At 41.5% G+C, this 20,822-nt stretch overlaps 1 protein-coding gene across 1 annotated transcript in view; it reads left to right on the top strand.

The window, feature by feature from the left end:
- The first annotated feature begins 3,267 nt into the window (after nucleotides 1–3,267).
- The window catches only part of USP13 (ubiquitin specific peptidase 13), a 54,400-nt gene continuing 36,845 nt past the window's right edge, over nucleotides 3,268–20,822 (top strand). Inside the window, exons 1-3 of the mRNA XM_082056074.1 lie at nucleotides 3,268–3,469; nucleotides 13,353–13,478; nucleotides 17,462–17,522. Coding sequence (XP_081912200.1) covers nucleotides 3,317–3,469; nucleotides 13,353–13,478; nucleotides 17,462–17,522 — 340 coding nt within the window. The 5' untranslated portion in view covers nucleotides 3,268–3,316. The remainder of the gene's footprint in view (nucleotides 3,470–13,352; nucleotides 13,479–17,461; nucleotides 17,523–20,822) is intronic.

The raw sequence follows: 20,822 nt of genomic DNA, 5'->3' as shown, positions 1-20,822 counted from the left end.
TGTCCATAAAAGACTTCTTAAGGAGACTCTGTAAAACAAACAAACCAACCAAACCACCCCCCCAAAAAAACCCCAACCAAAGATGACTGACTTCTGTGCATCTTTCAGAAATGGACACTTCTCTGTGTAGATCATCCAAAAAGTGGTCTCTCCCAAACATCTTCCTACATTGCTCTGGTTATATGGTTGGTTGTTTTGGTTATTTTTATGGTTTGTTTTTAAATGAGGTTTAAAAGCATAACAGGTACTTTTGCTGTTATATATGCTTCCTAATTTTATGGTGACAGATGTAAAACACAGCCACATGTTCCACTTGTGGAAGAAAGGATCTCCATTGATGAAAACACAGTCAGTGCTCAGTAATATGTTAATATTTCAGAAAATGCTTCATGAGGGGTACCTGCCATTGTCACATAACTTTCATGTTTTAAATATGTACCTAGTGATGTGGACAATTGCATGCCAAGTAGCTGTGGGGAGGATAGTCTTTAACATTAATTTTAACAAGGCTTTGGACTTATTACCTCAGATATCTCCTGTGTTTTCAAAAGGCAGAACTAAGACAGCAGTGCTTCTCTAAACCTATGACTATATATATTGTCAGGTGTAGGAGTAGAAAGCAAAGGAAAGATTCTTAAACATTTAAAAGTGTGTGGTGCATATAAATTCAAGTTTTAGTGATTTTGGGGCGTTTGTAAGCCTATGTCTTTCACATACTTGAAAATACCCCCACTGTTTCTATGCTAAAAACTGTTCCGTCATGTGAAGCTGCTCATGAGAAAGAAGAATCTAAGTGGACAAATATTAAACTGAGTATTTTCCTAGTAACTGTCATATATCTGATATTTTTAGCAATATATTCAAATTATTGATACTTTAGGGAATTTTCTTCTTACTGTAACAGGCTTATTAAGATGAACAAGGGAAAAAAGTGCTATGGGAGGTTGTTATGAGAGTTTTGCTCAGTCAAGCCAGAAAGAATGGTTTAGGTTGACATTAGTTAGTGGGTTTTATGGGTCATCTTACTGCTGCTGGGTGAACACATCCCATCTTCTGCTGGGTGATTACACAACTTTTAGTACATACAAAGGGAACTCTTGACATCAAAATCTCAAGATGAAAATGTGGAACTTTATTCTCCCAATGCATTCAGTGTAGAGAGGCCAGGTAAGTGATTTTGGAGTCAAAAAGGGTAACATTTCTGGTAACATTTAGGATAACTCAGCTTGTTTTACAGAGTGAATTGGAATTAAAAAAATCAAATGAAGCGAGTGTAAAACCTCAAGTGGAAATGTGCCATGCAACCATTATTAACCAAGAACAAATTAAGACATAAGGTGAATAAGACAAGTTGCACCTGGGGACATCCTCGCACACATCTGCCATACATTTCGAGAACCATGCAGCTATTTTTCTACACCACTTTTGACAACCACGTAGGGAATACAGAGGGTACTATCTCCATCTGGCAGGATTTTGCCACTAGAGGGGTGCGATTCCTCTGGTTCTACCAGCCATGGTACTCCTTTGGTTTCAAATCCCTCGAGAGAGTGATGGAAACTGCCCCTTGCAGTTTGCAACCCTATTCAAAATTCCCACTTTTTTAAGGCAGTAAGTACAAGTCCTTTAGTAACCCCTGATGATCTTGTGGTTTCAAACTGTCAAAACACATACATTTCTTTGTTTGCATTAAGCAACATTGGACAGACTATTTAAAGCAAAGAACTCATTTGCCATTTCCTAGCACTGCCAAACATTAGAAAGACTGATTGATTTTGTATCTGTGCTTTGACTTCTCCTTTTTGTTGGAGTCAGTCTTTCAGGTTAGATGACCTGTATGTCTTATTATGGCTCTCATTGTTTATAAATGCTGAGTTAATCATAAAAGAAGCCATTAAAAAAAGGCACAAAGTCCTCAGGCAAAATAAATCTGTCTAGTGACCCTCTATTAAGTTCTGGTTTTTATTCAGCATCCAAAGATGCTCATAAGTCTTCGACATAATGTCTGGTTTTGAGTAAGTCTAAGGCCATTCCACTGACATCAGCTTCTGCCCTCAATATTTCATATTGTTCCCAACATTTGATTTTTTGCTAGAAAAATTTCTGAGAGCAGATTGCACTGGTCTGTTTCTTCACAGCTGGATGGAAACTTATTTGTCAATTCTGTTGCTGAGATTTTACTAGAACCATGTTTTGAAACTTAATTTTTGAGGTAAGAGGTGTTTCTAGCAAAGGTCACATCACCTGCTTGGAAAGTGATCAGTGGATCCTTGGATCAGTGTGGACTATGGGTGGAAGGATGTTCATCTACATTATATGGCTTCATTTTTAATGCATCAGTAATTTCTTTAATCCTGGTGCTGTCCGGCATATGCAATAATTACATATTGCCTGGATAATTTATTGTTTTAGTACTTTTTTTCTTACAAAGTTATTTCACTCTATTCCTCCTTCCCCTAACAGTATTTGAGGTCTGGAGCATCTTTCTTGTGAGGGGAGACTGAAAGAGCTGGGTCTGTTCAGCCTAGAGAAGGCTGAGAGGGGATCTCAAGGGTGGGTGTCAAGAGGATGGACCAGACTCATTCAGTGGTGCCCAACGACAGGATGAGGGGCAACAGGCACAGATGGAAGCACAGGAGTTTCCATCTAAACATGAGGAGAAACTTATTTGAGGCTGCCAGAGCACTGGCACAGGCTGCCCAGAGCAGCTGTAGAGTCTCCTTCTCTGGAGACATTCCAGACCCGCCTGGACACATTCCTGTGCGACCTGCTCTGGTGAACCTGCTTTAGCAGGTGGGTTGGACGGGATGATCTCCAGAGTTCCCCTCCAACCCCAACCATTCTGTGATTCTGTCGAAGTGAAAAGCAAAGAGAAACACAGCAGACGCCGGAAAAAAAGGACATTTTAAGCTAAAGGTGCTGTCCCTTGAGACACGCAACCCGGGTTTGGCCGCGGGGCCGCTGTGGGGAAGCGGAGCGGCCACGCGACACCGGCGGTGCCTAACGGTCGGCGGCACGCGCGGGGCGGGAATCACCTCAGGAGCGCGGCCCCGCGCCCCCCCCGCAGGCACCTCCCGGCCCGCCCCCCCTCCCTGCCCCTCCTTCCCGCCCTCGCCGGGACCCCCGAGTGCCGCCGCCGCCGCAGCTGGTGCTGCTCCTGCTGCCATTGGATTAAAAATAGCATCTTCCCTCCCCCTCCCCTCCCCCGGGCCCGGCTCCCGCCGCCGCTGCCGCGCCCTGCCCCGGGCCTGGCTGCCCTCCGCCTCCATTGCCCTCGCACTGCCCGACCGCCGCCGGCCGGCCGGAGGGAGGGAGCATGCAGCGGGCCGCGCTCTTCAGCGGCGGCGATGCGCAGATGGCCGCCGGGGACCTGGGCGAGCTGCTCGTCCCCTACATGCCCACGATCCGGGTGCCCAAGTCAGGGGACCGGGTCTACAAGACGGAGTGTGCTTTCTCCTACGACTCGCCTGTGAGTGCAGCGAAGCCGCCCCCGGCTGCCTCCGCTCCCCCTCCCCGCCGCGGGCGCCCTGCGGCAATCCCGCTCCTCCTGCGGCCCCTTCCCCGCTGCATCCCTGGCTCCGAGGGCAGCCCCTCGCCCCCTCCCCGGGCCACTACCCTCCTCAGGCTTCAGTATCTCCCCCACCCCTCCCTTTGCCCGCCCGTCCGCCTCCACCTGCCGTGGCTTCCTCCGCAGCCAGCTCTCACCTCCCGTCCTGCCCGGGCCGCGGGGCCTCCCCCGCCACGCGTGGGGGTCGCTGCGGGGTGGGGTCCCGCCCTGCCCGGGTGTCCCTGCCCTGCCCGGGTGTCCTGCCCCGTGTCCCCGCACGGCGCGGCCGGGATCGCTGCCGGCTCGCACACAGTAGCGGTGTCCGTTCGTTCCTTTGTTTATTTATTTTTCTCCTGAAGGCGGTCTGAAGTGGTTGCTTAGACACGGGGATTTTGCGCGTTTTGGGAAACTTTCCTGCCTGCTGGGAAATGGGCTCTGGCTGCCCGAGGTCTGGCTGCTCTCCCCGGGAGCCCTTGTTTTTGCTTTCACACCGAGGTAGTAGAAAGAGGCAGTAGGTGGCCTTCCCGTCTGTGTGTTTTGGCCAGCAGATGCCAATCTTTTTGTTTTCCTACTGTCTCGGCTCTCGTTCTCCTTTTAAAAAATCTTAAGAGAGCTTCCGAAGTAAAGCCTCAACCTGAACATCAATGTGAAAGCCCTCCTGAAACATTTTCTCTCCCAGGGTTTCAGTTACATCATTGGACTTTAACAAACTTGTAGTATTTCCCCCCCAGCTTGCTTAGCTTGCTGTTAAATGAATGTTTGATGCACAGTAAACTTTTTATGGTGTTACAGCTGTCTTGCAAAACGTCCACAAGCTCCACAGATTGCATGTGTTCAGTGGCAGATTTGTGGCCTAACTCATTTTTATCTTTGCTGGTAATACTGCAAGCCTTAATAAATAGCAATGGTCGATGCTTTGTAAGAAACAGGTGCTTAGAAATTCCACTTTTTAAATGGAGCTGAATTTTTATTAAAAGTTCCCTCTCTATGCAAAGCTGAGGTTTCCCAGAGGTGATCGAGCACTGTGTATTGAGGTTAAAGTCAATGGCAGCAATCAAAAGGAAGCTCAGAGTTTACATTACAGAATATTCAATGGAAGATACGTTTCAGACAGATTTTTGAATCCTTTATCACCCCCTCTTTGATAATTCCTTCTAATACAGAAAATTAAAATTGGTTTTAAAGGTGACTCAGCTGTCTGGTGTTCATCATGTCTTGTTGAACAGAGGTTATTTTTACCCACACTCTTCAGATCTCAAGTGTCACCCAGCAGCCCTGACTGTGCCGGGTGGCAGTCTGATTAAAACTGCCAAATCAGACTCTACTGTAGGGGTGCTAATTGAATTATATACTTTAAGAGGTTTTGAGGGGGGGAAAATCAACCTACCACGATCTCTCCTTCAGGTTTCTGTTTGAGTGAACACATAGTTGATGATTTTAGTACCACTTTCAGGCTACTTCAACATTATGGTTTATAAAAAGTTTCTGTTAACGAGTAGGAAGGTATATTAAATACTGCTGCAGATTAAAAAACAACTGATTGCCACCCCCCCAACAAACCTCAAGTAAACACAGCAAATCTGTGTTCAGCAGAACAATATGTTTGAATAAAACATAAAACATTTGAACAAAAGTTAACTTGACAGAAACTATGTATAAAAGTAGCAGAAGGAGTTGGAATCACAATGTGTGCTTTTTTTTTTTTTTTGGTGCTTCTTCCTCTTGACTTTATTGGGAAGAGATTTCAGATTGTGGAAAATGTTGCCATCTGTTGTTAAAGCTTTTTGTGTAAAATGCATTATAGGCATTTGCTGGGCAAAAGGCTTGGCTGAACCTATGCAGTACCAGTAAAAATTAAATGAGTCTCAGTTTCTATTGTTTTCCATGGGTTTTCAGCCCATATCACTCCCCAGCTTAGCTGAACAAAAGTCTTGTCTCAGATTTTATTTTTTTATTCCCATATCATCTAACAGATACCTAAATAGTTTCTAGTATGATGATTCTAATGTGTGCTTTCTTGGGTGAAGCAGTGTCATTTACAAAATGAAAATAGCAAAGCTGTGTTTTTGCAGTCTTTCATTCAGAAGGAAAGTGAAAGGATACAGACAGGTTGTTGCCTTGGCTGAAGGGAGATGTTTATGTCTGTATGCTTTGTATTAGGTTGGTTTTGGGACTGACTTTCTTAGGTTAGTCATGTATAACCTAACTAAGCCTCCTCCTATTGAGGTATCTGCCTCTTTTTGAAAGAAGATGCACAGTTTGTTTTGTTATAATATTTAAGCAAATGATCAATGTTAAAAATTGTGCTCTTGGTTTTATTATCTACGGTAAAATTCCAGTATATTTGTTTTCCACGTGCATTAACTGTAGCGTGATGATCTTGTCAGAAAGGTAGTATTGTTAGAAAGACCACCAAACAGATGAGAAATTCATGGCCTTAGATCTGGCCTATTTCCAACAGAACATGCTAAGCTTGGTTTCCAGGAAATTCAGCAGAAACAGGAGGCAAATTTCTGTGTACTTAAGAGCCCTACTGACACTTTTTAGTTTGTCTCATAAGGTTAGAAAACATGTCTTTTTATGACTTAATTTTTAATTACTTTTTTGGGGGCTTTCATGGCTTCTAGAAAGACTTCTTCCCTGATGAGGACTTCTACTCCAGTTAGCCATTGATTCTTCATATGGGAACTGAGGAGGGAAGGAAGACTGCCTACAGAACATGGGCACAGCCTGGAGTTGAGTGTCGCTCCCTCTCGTGACTGGCCCAGCGGCTGCGGTAGCCCACCACTACCCCGCAATTTGATGGATGAAATCCCGTTCCTCTAATTTTTCAGATCTGATTCAGTCCGTCCAGGTGACTGTATCTGTGCTGCTGTGATGTAGGTTTCTTCTCTCCTGTTTTGGCCACTGTGACCTCTCTTCCTTTTTTGGCAGATGAACTTGACTTTGTGTTCAGGAGAGCACAGGACACAAAAAGTTGCATTTGTATAATCTTTTGTTCTCTTAATATTATTTATATAGATGTAAAGTACCCAGCTGGAAATTACACCTTTTAGTGGGATACTTGTCTGAAAGACCTCTAAAGGTTTTAGACCAGATGCATCCAAAGGAGAGGCAACTGCTGGAAAGGGGATACAAACTGGAGTGCAAGAAAAGCTTATGTGCAGGCTATGCATGTTGTAGATGGATGTGCTCTGAAGCCTTCCCCACAAAGGGCATTGGTTACAACTACAGCACAGGTCATGTGTCTCACACGGTGACAGGACCAAGCGGTCTGGTTCTGTAGATTGCAGGACTGTGTGTGTTTGAGTAGCTTAGACTTTGGCTTCCCTCTGCTGGAAAACCTTGCTGCTGACAACAGCTTCCTTTGTGAATGTTGCTGACTTAATTTTTGTGTCTCAGGGCCTCTGTGATGGTTACGTCAGGACAAATCCCAAAGGCTAAACTGTGCTGATGCTTGGCTGTTTATTAGACAGTACAGTTGAGACTAAAATCCTTGAGAGTTTGCAGCATGTAATGGATATCAGCAACCACACTGTATAACATTTTCTAGAAATAAGCACCTTCTTTCTCTCTGTTCCTTTCTTCCTTGAAGAAAATGAGAAAGTCACAGGGGCCACTGTCTGGAAGGAGCAGACTGGTGTCTTGTTTCTATTGATGGGATGAGAGCAGCAGTGAAGAAACAAATAGGAGGATTGAATATACCAAGATAAATTGAGTACTCCAGACGAAAGATTTTGGCCCAGCCACAAAAGGACCTCCAAATTATTGAGACGATGAGTTGCTTGGTGGTGGTTGATCACCTGAAAAATCAGAGCAGTGTTGTACTGTTTAATCTCAGGGAGATAACAAAGCTGCCCATGGGTGAGTGTTTTGCTGGCTGGGAGTGTACCAGGGTGCTGAGGTTAACTAAGTGGTCTTCCAAAGCTGGAGAATGGTAAAATCAGTAAGGGTTGTGCCTGCGGTGGCTCACAAATGAGAAATAATTCTGCACCTTTGAAAAACAACCAGTGTATATGTGCATTGTTCATTTCTGTAAGTTTGATCTAAATTTGGATCTTACCAGCCTTTCCCTCTATATCTGTGGCTGACCAAACTTCAGTTATCTTGTTATCTAGTGTAATGATGGGCTGGAATATTTTGGGTAGCAAGAAGACTTTGATTGTAACGTACTGGAGTCCTAGAGGATAAATGTAGTGATGCAGATAAGTCGACAGCCTTGAAGCTCTGCCAAATCATTGTGGAACCATTATGTTTCCTCTCAACTTTTCTCCCAGATTTTCTGTTCTGGAAGCACAGTGCCATCTTTGTGACCAACAGAATTGTACAGATTTTTGCACAAAGCAAAAATCACCAGTCTCTCCCAAAATCAAAGCCACTATGGAAAAGGTACAGGTCGGCACTGCTTGAGCTGGGTGCTTGTAGGGAAATGTCCAGTGCCATCCCTAGTCATTGTCACTTAGTCCAGAACGCAGAGGATTTTAAACCTTTCAAAACTGTAATATATTGTTTATTATCACTTCATCTGGTTGTCCACATAACGTCAGAACCCCTGAGTCCTGGTAAGTTTTTTATTTCAGTGATGTGTACTTTCTTCCAGCTGTTCAGTGTTTTTCATATTGGTGTCACAAACTCTGATGAAATATCAAATAGTAACTTTGATATTTGTTTCTCTCTCCCTTTCTTTTTAAAAGGGAGAAGGATTTGTTTTGCACTTGAAGCTAATGGTCCAGTTATTAGAAGCCTTGTCCTTTATTTCCTACTGCCAGATCATTTGTCCTTTCTTTCTCTGCCCAACCAACCTCTTCTTTTCATATATCTCTCACATCTTTTACCAGTTTTGCTAGTACGTGGCTCCTCTTCACTGCTTGTATATATTTTCACATCAGTGCTTGTATATGTCGGTGATGTTCTGTTCCTTTTTCTGTTTGTTCTCCACTCTTCCTCTTCACCTGCTGCCAAATTTTGCCCTCTTCTTTATTATTCCTTTTCTGTTTACCTTTTGGCACCATTGTTTTCTTATCACCTGCGGATAACAGAAAACAGTTGTCTAAAAGGCAGAATTATGCCAGTGTTCATGCTCTATATTATTTTTGAATGTGACTAAATATATTCCTGGCATTCAGCACACATTTTTTGGGTTGATTTCTAGTCCATCCTCTTCTCGCCCCTGCCCCCCTCCCCCGCAAAGTGCTGTTGTGTTCAGTTGGTTGGCTGTGGTTTGCGGTTTGGGTTTTTTTTGTTCTTGTTTGGGTTTTTATAGTTTGTTTGGTTGGGTTTTTTGTTTGTTTGTTGTTTTGGTTTGGTATTTTTGTTCATTTGTTTTCCTTGTTTCAGTGTAGGTAGTACAGGTGAATGACTGAGACACTTTCTTTTCCTCATTGTAAATTATTATGTATTGTTGAGATTAATATTAAGTGCTGAAACTTCTATTATTCTTTAAAACCTGCCCTGAAATAAAATGTCTGTCGTTTTGCTACACTATTGCGAGATTCAATATGTATCTTAGGGGTGTTCTTGTAACTCCCAAATATATTAAAGATTACTTTGTAGTTATATAAGAAGAGTCTTGTGACCACAGCCAGATTAATTACAGTGATTCCTGATGAACAGACTGAATAAAACCTCTAACAGTTCTATATGGTTGAGGGTTTTGTAGGGAAACGCTCATGGATACCATGGCAGAATGCACAGAGGAGCCAGTGACCATCTCTCATAACTGGCACTTTTTACTTTATATGTGATAGGATGAACAAACTTTTCATTCTTTATATTTGGGTATGAAGATGCAAGGTGCCATTTTACTCATTTCTCTGGTACCTGTATTAGCAAGTTTTACTTTTGTTCTAGTGGATGTAAAGCAAACACCTGTATAGTACTCATTGTGCCCAAGTCTGTAACTCTTTGTCATGTTAGTAAATCGCCACAGCAATTGTGTTTTTGTAAATTCATTATTGTCTGAGCCACCTCAGGAGCTGAAATTGCTAAATCATAGATTTCTCTGAGGGGCCTAAATGGTTCCGGGGGGTTGGTAATGGGGTTGCAGGTCATTAATTCAAATCCTGCTCAGGTTATTAGTGTTTGAAAGCTGCTAGTGTCTGGTGCCATGAGTGTGTGTGAAGTGATGTGGTGATCCCTCTCTGTTTCCTTGTGGACTGGTGTTTGTGTTTACCAGACCTCTCATCTACCAGCTTCCTTGCTCTGTTTTTCAGGCGTGTGAGGGAGTAACTGTCACATTTTAGCTCTCTTTCACTGTGGATTCCCTGTCCTTTTCATTCCTCATCCTACCTCTGCAAAATATTAATTATTATCTAATGAAGTAAGAAGGACTATTTCTTTTAATACTTTTCTCCCTGGTGTGGACAGTGTGTCTCCTTCTCTATCAAAAAGCACCTGGCACACTGTGACCATATCAGCAGAAAAGGACAGGAAGAGATACAGTGAAGAGCAATTACTTCTATTCAGAGGGCAAGAAGACTAGTGTAGCCTCGAGTGGCTTTCTGGACCTCAGCAGCAAGTACAAGCTTCTGCCCTAACAATGTCTTTAGGTCAGAGTAATAAGGGAAGACAATGTTTATATACTGCTTTATTCCATCTTCACTCTACATGCCTACTACATGCTGAGGTAAGTATGAGGGGGGAAAAACCCTGCTAAAATTCCTGGTTTTCTCTCTCAGGACAAACTGTGTTTCTCTGGTATAAAATAGTGTCTTCAGTACTTTAGGTATGTTGCATAAACCTTCACAGACGTCTAAAATGAGTGTTGATTACAAAGACTTACATGCCAATGTACAATATTGTTCCTTCCAGAACTACTTGTGTGCTCAGTGGGGTTAAATTCAGCAGCACAAAGCCTGTCTTAGGTCACAGCTGAGTGTTCTTTGAGCACCAAACAGGGACCTTATCCTTTATGCAGCCGTTTGCAAAGGTGGCTTTTTCGCATGTGCCTCTGTTTTGCTGTGACCTTTTAGGATTTTGAACAGTGTGTCCACTTCTTTCCAAGTTGCTTGGGAGAATAGTCTGCCTGTGTTCTCCAGGAGAAATAACTGTTTTGTTAGTAACCACAACCAACTTACTCACATGCTACATTTAGCTCATATATTGAAAGTGTCAGATTGTTGTCATAGGCTGCTTATCAGAAACAGTTCAGTGCTTTCTTGGATTACCTCCAGAAAGAGAGAGAATGGTCTCCAAGAAAACAAATTGTATACAAAGTTCCTGAGACCCTAGAGTGACAACACTATATATTTTTATTTAGGCTGGGTACCTATAGGATTCTGTTGTAGAGGACACATCCATGACTTTCTCACAGAAGGAGATAATGCAAAAGGATTTGGAATGCAGGAGCAGACAGCAAAGCTATAATGGGCCTTAAAGTAGATAAATCTGCAAAACAGTAGTAGAAATTAAAATAAATCTAAGACATTGTAAAACCAATCGTATTTTATAAATACTTTTAATACCAGATATGGAATTTTCTTTTAACCACTTTATTATTTTTGAGCACAATTATAGATGTCAGTCCTGTTCTCAAGGCTGTGAATATGTAAAATTCAAAGGAGCTGTGTTTGGTTGTTGTTGTTTTGGTTTAGTTTTTTGGTTGGTTGGTTGGGGATTTTTTGTTTGTTTGGGTGTTTTTGTACAATCTAAGATAGGAGTTATGTGGATCAGAAATGAGATGGCTAAGTAGTTCACTATTGACTCTGCAGAGACAATCATTGTGATATCTAGGTGCTGAAAAAATGACTTCATGGTGTGTGTTAAGTGTGAGTAGCAGATAGTCTAAACCCTTGCTTCGCCCTGCTTATTTGAATTCCGGAGCACTCAATGCAATTTTTGTCGTTTTGAGGTATATGAAGCAACAGCCATATAGTTCATTACATGTTCATCTTTCAGCTAAATCTGGAAAGCTGAAGCTTGTATGTGTTGGTTCACATTTAAGACAAACAGAAGAGATATTTTCTAAAGTCTTGGGATAAAACATCATTTTCTGGTCACTGTTCATGTTCTGTTCCTTAGTTCCATGGCTCTGCTGGCCACTGTGGAAGTATCAGTATTTATTGGTGTTTGAGACAGTTCTTCAGTTCTGGCTTTAGTTATATTGATATAAAGAGTATGTTTGAAAGAGTAGCACACAACTATGGATGAAAGATTGTAGGTAAACGAAGTTTAGATTCCTTCAAGTCCTAGAGAAATACTCAGTGCCAGTATTTGAAATGTGTTGGGAAGAATTAACTGGGTTTAGAATGGCACATTCAAGCCTGGTTTTGGGGCAGTGGTGGAAGGGGAGAGCCTTGTCAGGCTCTGGTTGGTCTATGCCAGGTATCAAATGGGCAACAACTACTCAATGCTATTAGCCCTTCATCTTTCTTTTCTGAAGAGAATAAGGTGTGTTCACCTGCTTCTGTTTAGGACAGTATTGGAGATCAGCTGTTATCTGTCAGACTTGTGCTCTGCTTCTTGTTTCAGGCCACAGGACTGGAGAGAGCCCAGCTCGTGCCATGGTTGGCATGTCAGGACAGGCAGCTTTGTGCTCGCTCTGAGTGGCCTGGCTAGGCTCAGAGGTAGAGCAGAGGTTCCTGCCTGGCAGAGCCTTGAAGACAGGTAGGCCAGGCAGGAGGGAGCTTCTTGGTTAACCATATTGAACGTGTTTCAGGTGTGGCACTCTCAGGTGGTAACCTGTCAAAGTAATTGTTGCTGTAACAGTTTTCAGTACGTTATTGTATGCATATATGTGCCTAAAGTGACTTGTTTCTGGAGATAATAATAAAAAAAATCATTTCCTTTTAAGGTGCCCATAGATAAGTTTAGTTCATGTTGTTCTTTGGGGAATTTAATGTGAGGTGTTCTACGCTATCCAATAGCACAAACACATTCACAATAGAAGGAAGGTCGCGGTGCTTCTGAAAGGCTCAGTCTTTGTTATGCATCACGTATTCAAAACAATACTTGTTAGATCGGACTTAAAAAATCGATCCAACACCAATGAGCCAGGTGACTGAAAGTCCTCCTGGCAGTCTGAGTGATGTAGGAGAGATCTGGGAGCAGTGTTAAAATGCAGCAAGACCTGACAACAGCCAACATCGACACCGAGCTTTTGGGAGAGCAAATAGTGATGGGCGTCCTGCCAGGTTATGTTACTGAAATGTCAGCATTTGTGATCAATACCAGGATTGTATATCTTTACATTTCCTTTGTAGTGCCCTTGTCTCCAAGCATTCTGATTGCATGATTAGAGAGAATCCCTGATAGGTACTAAAGAATGTTCATGAAACACTTGCCAGTTTTCTTGTTAGCCTGTTTTAAGAGCTGTAAGATCACTTGAGATGTGTTTTTCTTGGACAAGATTATGATCAATGGTAGTTGTGGCTGAATTCCTGGACCAACAGCTCTGCCACACTTCTGATTTGGAAAGTTGTTCTTGCAATCAAGTGGAAAAAAAAGAAGTTCTGTTTCAAACAAATCTCTGTGCTTCATTATTTCTGTGCTTTACAAATCTCTGTGGATTGGGCATTCAAGTGGAATTTTTCAAGACTAACTTCTAGTCCTCTAATTTGGACATTCACTGATTTGTAGTTGTAAAGTACCCTCTTTCGATGAGTTTCTGTAGGCTGTGATATGATGTGGAAGTCTCTTAGAGGACTGATAATGTAACACCATAAAGTGCTATGAAAGCCATGTTTTAAGTGCTTGCATGATAACAGAAAGGGTCTGCAGTTCTTTGGGGTTTTTTTTCTGCTTGCTGAGTCCTTTCTGTCTTGTTCAGTTCCTTCTCTTCTGTAACTATTTGTGTCATTCCTTTTAGGATTCAGAAGGAGGTCTCTATGTGTGCATGAATACGTTTCTGGGATTTGGAAGGGAACACATTGAAAGGCATTACCGGAAAACAGGACAGTGCGTATATTTGCATCTGAAACGACATGTGATAGAGGTGAGGCTTGTGGCTTTCCTACCAACTACTCTGGCAGTTCTTGGCTCTCTTGTGCTTGTTTAGGTAATGCATTTCAGACATAGACCAAATCTTGAATGACAGAAATGGACATGGTCTGATTTGGGCTTGGATATCAAATTTAAGTGCTTGGATCCCAACCAATCCTATAGCTTCAGTTCTGAGATGAATCAAAAGCCTTGAAGAGTCACATATTGAAGGCAGTTTGTTGCCTGACTTCAGCTGATCTTTTTCGCCATGCACTTCTGCATATCCCATACATATTGTCTGCATATTACATGCATACTGTGGGTAACTAAATAATTTTCTGAAACCTGCCTTTGAAGTGTAGAACTACTGGTTTTGACTCAGATTTGGCTGGAAGCTTCTGAGACTTTTTTTTTTTTTTTTTTAATATGGGGTTTTATCTCAGGATGACAGGACTTCTTTTCATCCTAAGATTTCTGTATGATTAAATCATGAGCACAAATTCTGACCTAGCCTGGTATCTAAAGCTTGGCTTAAATTAATGCTGGATTCTAGAGCCAGACACTGCCCTCATTCAGTCTTATACCCCCACACGTGAGTGTGTACATACAATTTTAATGTTCACCGTTCTTCCATAATGTCATTGCATTTCAACAGTAATTTATAACATGTGCTTTTTAAAACTTCTGTCTTTGTGTGGTTTGTCTGGCATCTTTAAAGGGCTGTTAATGACTTCTGATCTGAGCTATATGGAAGGCAGTGTGTTGGCTTGTAGCTCACTCTGCTGTAAGCTGTCTCTTTTGGCAAGTTCAAGGGCCTAAAATAACTGTGGGATAGAATACTTCACGTTTCTCATTCTACAGCAATGCTTCCCCTGGGTGATGAAGGTTCTGAGTTATGTAAAGTGCCCTGACCACTTATTTTATTTCCAGTAGATGACTATTCATATTGCTTGTCTCCCAGGTTGAGATTACTAATGATGTTTGTTATACTTTAGAATAGTCTTTCCTTGTAAGGGTAATAGCAACATTTTCCTTCACACTGTTAAGTGAGTTTTTGAAGAGCCTAGTCTAGTTTTAGCTACAGTTCTGAGTGAATTTAACACTCTTGAAAGATGATATCTAGGACAAGAGACAGGTGGACAGAAATCCTGTCAGCTTTCCTTGTATATAACTTTCTTCCAGCATGTGACCTGGGAATTTTCAATATTAAGGTAAACTGGGGTTAAAATGAAGCCTCAAAAATTCCTTTCCTAGATAAAGATTAAGCTGAAGAACTCCAAAAGGGAGAAACAAATATACCGACTGTTGTTTGGCATTGCATACACCTTCAATTGTACTAGTTCAGTGGTTCCTGTTTTTCTTCTTTTGAATCATGATGTAGCAGAGGAACCTGGCATCTATGTTTGGAGGTGGTGACACACTGGTGCACTGGGTCATCTGGAAGGAAACAGTGTTTGACTCTACAGTGCAGGTGAAGTTTGTGTCATCTGACATGGCTCATAGATAGGATTCCTCATGTATTAACTCTGGGGTTTGTTTAATATGACTGTTTGCTTCTTAGTTGCTATCCGTGTTTTCGTTTGAGCAACGTGAAACGTCAGACCTTCACTGGAACAGTTTTTGAAGTGTTTGGCACATACTGCACTGTGGTTTTCATTTCTTAAGCCAAGCTTTTGATAGTGTGGGATACAATAAAGCCAAAGGCATTGGATACATGCTATCTTAAGATTCTTTTAGTGAGGCTGCTATTCTTGCCTGTGGTTCACCTGGCATCATCCTTGCAGAATTCACTGCATTGCTGCAGAAATTCCTGTTTGCTTCCAAAAGTGTTTGGATTAAGTGTGACTTGTGTATCTTGTCACAATTCAATTAGAAAATAAAGCTCAAACCTTCAGCCTGTTGGCTTAAGTAGAACTAGAGCATCTGGCAGTGGCAGATCAGCACCACAGGCATCTGCTGAATCATCAGAAATGAGCCCATGTCCAAGTTCTGGATCACCCTCTGGTAAAACTCTTACCTCGATCAAGAAAATAGATAAAAATGTGGCAATGGTACGGTTAAAGGGAACACATAATACGCTACATTGACACTTTGTACGAGAAGCATCACAAATGGAATTTAATGGCACTACTGGTGCATTGTGCGGACTCACATTTGCAGGGTGTGTCACGTGCGTTAGAAGCCAAGATTGTTTTGTGACAGGTGGAGAAACAAGGTAAAAAACTGTCAGGTTCTGGGTTTTTCAGGAGTATTGAGCATTTACAATTCCAGTTCACATATGTTCAGCTGGAAAATCAATATACAATGTCAGGCTGGCAATGATAAACACTCCATGTGAATTCTTAATCTTTGAAATCTCTAGTCTTAATGAGTTTCACAACATCCCACTTTGTGACATCAGAATTCAGTCAGAACTTTCTAGTATAGGAAACAACTTTTTTTTTTTAGTTCTGAAGCTATAATCTTGGGAGCATGTGTAATTTATTCATTCAGATTTGTATTCTTGGCCTCTTTCTTTCCAATTCCCAGCAGTATTAAGGAAAAAAAAAAAGTCCTGCTTGTTATTTTCACTTCGTTGAGGATATTTTCTTGGGTTTTAATGCTGGAGTTGCAATCCTGACTCCCTTTCCCTGAGGCTCTTGTATATATGGATAATAGGTTCTGTTCTTCAGTGCAGCCAAAGACTGTTAATTGCCATCTGGTCTTTCTAAGAATGGAAAACTTTCCTATGATGTATAACACCTCACTGATGATTTAAGCAGTCTGCTTTGGCCAAAGCTTTATTTACATGATGAAGGGAACCACCCAAAATATGTGACCCTTTCACCTACCAAGGAGCAGAGGCAAACATGAGCTTGCCCTAGGCTGACAGGTTCTTGGCTGCTTTCTCTCCACCTGTTGTATCCCAATATGATTATTATTATTATTAAAAAAAAAAAAAAAAGTTGCCTAGCTACCTTACCAGTTATACTAACATTGTACACTACATGATGCATCATGGTGGCATTACAGCCACAGAGGCTTATTTGATTTGATTTACTTTAATGGTGCCAGTTAATAAACAGCATTAAGAAGCAAGTGCATTGACTTTTACATTTACTCAGCTACTAGTGTTTTCCCTAGTGGTCTGAGGTATTTTGAACTGGGAAAGTAGCGCTTGAAACAAAGTCACTTGGAAGTTACTATTCTCTGCTGTGGAGTTTAAATTTAAAATAAAATAAAATCTTCCCCAAATTCCTTGGTTGTTGTTTGTTTTCCTCCATACTCTCTAATATTAAGAAAGCATAGTGGTAACTTGTATTGATCTTAATGCAAACAGGCATGGATCCTGACAGAAAGGGCATTTTTTTTTTTCCCGAATAGAAGAAAATTAGCTGAACTGATAGATCATGGCAAAGTGGTCATAGTGGAATTATGAAGGATTGAATCTTTTGTGCAGATAATAGCCTTTTTTCCCCCCTCCAATTCAGCTTTAGTCATTAAGAAATAGTGCAGGGCATCTAGTGGTGGAGACGTCTGACTGTCTCTGTCTTCTTGATAGAACAGCATCACCCATGGTGACCCTGAGACATGCTCTACCTAGTTGCTAGCAAAGCAAAGTATGAAGGATTCAAATGGTGGCTTTCTCACTTCATAAGAGTAGTAAGCAATGATGAGTTGAGTCCCATTGTCAGAGCTGAATGATTTACATTCTTGCTCAGAAAGGACTGGGATTTAATATTTAATATTTAATTCACCAAAAGGGTTGTCAAGCATTGGAACAGGCTGCCCAGGGAAGTCATTGAGTTGCCATCCCTGAAGGTATTTAAAAGACACATAGATGTGGTTCTTAGGGATGACCTTAAAAGTCTTTTCCAACCTAAACGATTCCATTATTCTAGTAAAAGGACCATAAACAGATAGATGTGTGTCAGAAATGGTGATGGTATAGGATTATTGCTGATTTACTGTTGTCTCACTTGATGGATTTTTAATTGTTTCTTTTTCTCATTCCAGAAGGTACCAGGGGCATCTGGTGGAGCTTTACCAAAAAGGAGGAATGCAACGCTATTTTTAGGTATTGTGAACAGCTGCTTTCACGCAGTCCTTTTCTGACCCTGTCTGAATGTGTACTTAGGTTCTATCCACCATTATGTCTGGCTTCAGAGCTCCTTGTGGGTTTTCTTTTTATTTTGGGTTATTACTTTTTTTTAACTTTTGGTTCTTGTTTTTAAAGTTTGTCCAGACAAATAAGTAATTCTTAGCAATTTTGGTGCATATTCAGATATATCTGTATGTATACATGAAACATTTTAATCTAAAGTAGGCTGTCAACTATTCTCAAACAGCTTAGGGTTTGATAGGTGTTTTTTGACTAATTCTGTCCCTTCTTTGTCTTTGTGACACTCTATTAAAATGTTTCTCTGTACTTAATGTTAAGATGGGGCCTCAGTGTGGCACTGTTCTGCTCAGCAGCTGGTCATAGGAAAGGTTGTTATCATTTCTAAGGCAAATGTTCCTAAGTGATGTTGTGGTCTCTCCTGTAATTAATGTAACAGTACATATATTATCAGCATCTCTTACTAATTCTTATTCCGTTATGTTGACAATTATATTCCCTTGCTTCATGGAAAGCAGTTTTCTTACCATGTCCATTTCATCCAATATCCATTGATTCAGATTACCCAGAAAGCCTGAGGGCTTCATAAATATGAATGAGAATTTGATGCAATGCCTACATTCTCCCTCTTCCCACCACTTGTATTTCTCATATTCATCTATTATTTATTGTTTCTGTATTAATAGTGAATTTTTATTCTGGTAATGAAAAGCTTAAATGTTTTCTTTACAATCACCAGCTCTTATGGCTAAGGGGAAACAATAGAGTGGCTTCCCTTTGGAATTGCTTTGATGTGGGGAATGTGTCCTTAAGAGGCCTTTGCAGATTGTGATCAATTAAATTGTTGCTGTTAATTTCTGGAGTAAGTTTTGCAAGGAGGACTTAGAAAGAAAAAAGTCTTAAGATGAGTCATAAAGAAATGAAACTTCTTTTGTAGGAAGAGACTTAAGTTGTAGATGCTGGTCTAAATGCCATTTACTGTCAGTTTACATTGAAAATAATGTTTGTCACTGGATGCTTATAACTGGTTCAGAAGCAAAGCTGGTTGCAATGCAGCAGTTGTTGTACAGTGATGCTTATAACTGGATGCTTATAACTGGTTCAGAAGCAAAGCTGGTTGCAATGCAGCAGCTGTTGTACAGTGATAGCAGTGTACCTGTAAACAAGAAGTACAAAAGCATGGTCAAATTTTATTGTTGCTGATTTACTGCACACCTTTTGAGGCTCCTGTGATTGTGGTATGCCAGCATACAGTGTCTCTGATGTGCCATGTAGGATTTCTCAGATTCCATCCTTGCACATGGGCATTTTGTTCCCACTGAGTTGGTCTGGTGCAGCAGTTCCAAGTGTCCTGGTCCCAGGCAACATCTGAAGCTGGTGCACTTTCACTGGGGTGGATTTAGCATGCGGAACTATCACCATTTAATCCAGCACTTCTGGAATCTAATGCACGTTGGAAAATGTATCTCATCTGGTCTGTTGTTCTATTGCAGTCCTCTTTGCAGTCCCTGTTGGCTGGGAGTAAAATGGTATCAACTCTATGCTCTCATCCTTGAGATAATACTTCCATACATTCAAATATTTTGTATCCACTTCTTTGGTTCAGCAGATATTATTATTTCTTGGCCATGCTTAAAGAAAAAAAACAAATAATTATTCCTGTCCTTGGACATAGCTGAGGAAATGAAAGCACAGGTGTCAGCTGATTTGATCATTTTGCATGTGACAGCGGCAGAGATGGTTAGCAAAATTTGTTGTCTTATCTCTTAATGCAACATTTTTCCCATTGGTTCAGAGCTGCTGGGCTTCTCGTCCTAACTGCCTTTCTTATTGTGACCTTGTGCACCTATGGTAGAGATTTGCACCAAGCTGGCTATTATCAGACCATATATGTAGCCTGCCATGGAGGGTTCACCCTGTCAGACAAGAATAGACAATAATCAATGGGTCACTCTGTCATGGAGGCACCCCAAAGTCAGTTTTATGCAGACAACAAGTTCCAAAACAGACTTTATTCTAGCCAGAAGAGTATAGCTAATAAACCAACTAGAAACAGGGTTTATACAATTAGTTAGCATTCCAACAATGTAAAATACAGTTCAGATATCAGTTGAGAAGATTATTGGGGTACAAAAACATAAGAATAATGAGGATCCACAATGTGCATGCATATACTCACAAGAAACAAAACCAGAGGTCTCTTACTCCAGGGTACCCACAAGAAATAATAATTTACCTGAGTTAGGCAAGGACTCATTCAAGGATATATCCAGTAAATAACCACTCACCCAAATTGAGGAGGTGAGGTGCTCTCAATCCTGGGAAGTCTCCTTAGATGGTGTCCCAGTCTAAGGGGAGGGCTCCAGTTCACAAACCCTCTGCTCCAAGACCACTCAACGGGGCTCTTCGGCAGGGACCTCATTTTATAGCCTGGTCAGGTCTGGCTGTGGGCATTACGACATAGTTCAGAAGCTTTGCAGCTACTCTGGGCACCTCCTTTGTTAATGACCCTGCCAATTGACCGAGGGTCCCATCTGTCCTACCCCACCAGCTGGGTGGAGGTGGAGTCACCCTGCTCTGGGGCAGGGGAGGATGTGACTGTCAGCACCTTGTTACTACCCTAGGTTTGTACATGGGGACAGACATGGTGGGGCACAAAAGGTGCTGAAGAGCCATGAACTTCCCTATTGAATCTCAGGGGAATGTGCATCTGCCACACACTCTAACATCACTGTGTTTCTAGGTGTCTTTGAACAATTCCATGAAAGCCCAGATATTTAAGCGTTGTGTATGAAGTCAATCCAGTTTGGGCATTCATTACATCGTTTCTTATAATCCTCTTTGATGTAAAGCGATTAAATATACTAAACCCTTTTCAATCTCCTTAGTATTAGGAAAACATCTTTTGGATGCTCACTGATTACTTTCTCACACTGCTGCTATTCAGCATATTCAATAGAAATACAGACTGCTTGGGTCAGTCCAACTGAAAGCTTTATCTTTCCCAAACATTAAAAGATCCATAGGAAAGTTTGTGCATGTGCACATGTTTGTTACATTTTGAGCTTGTTTTGTTTTGGTTTTCTTTTGGAGAAGGCTGGAGGGTATTGGCTATGAGTGCTCTACGTAATCAGGAAGCATAATAACATTGTGCATTGAAATGCATTAACTGCCTTTACTCTCAGTTGTTCAGGTGTTTCTAGGCAGTGTGGATGTGGTAACCAGCTCAGACTGTGAAAGCTTTGAGGGGATTCAGGG

Source organism: Streptopelia decaocto, assembly GCF_964273445.1.
Source record: "Streptopelia decaocto genome assembly, chromosome: 6".
NCBI lineage: Eukaryota > Metazoa > Chordata > Aves > Columbiformes > Columbidae > Streptopelia > Streptopelia decaocto.
The sequence above is the reverse complement of the archived record's forward strand: the minus strand, read 5'-3'. Positions and strand labels throughout refer to the sequence as shown.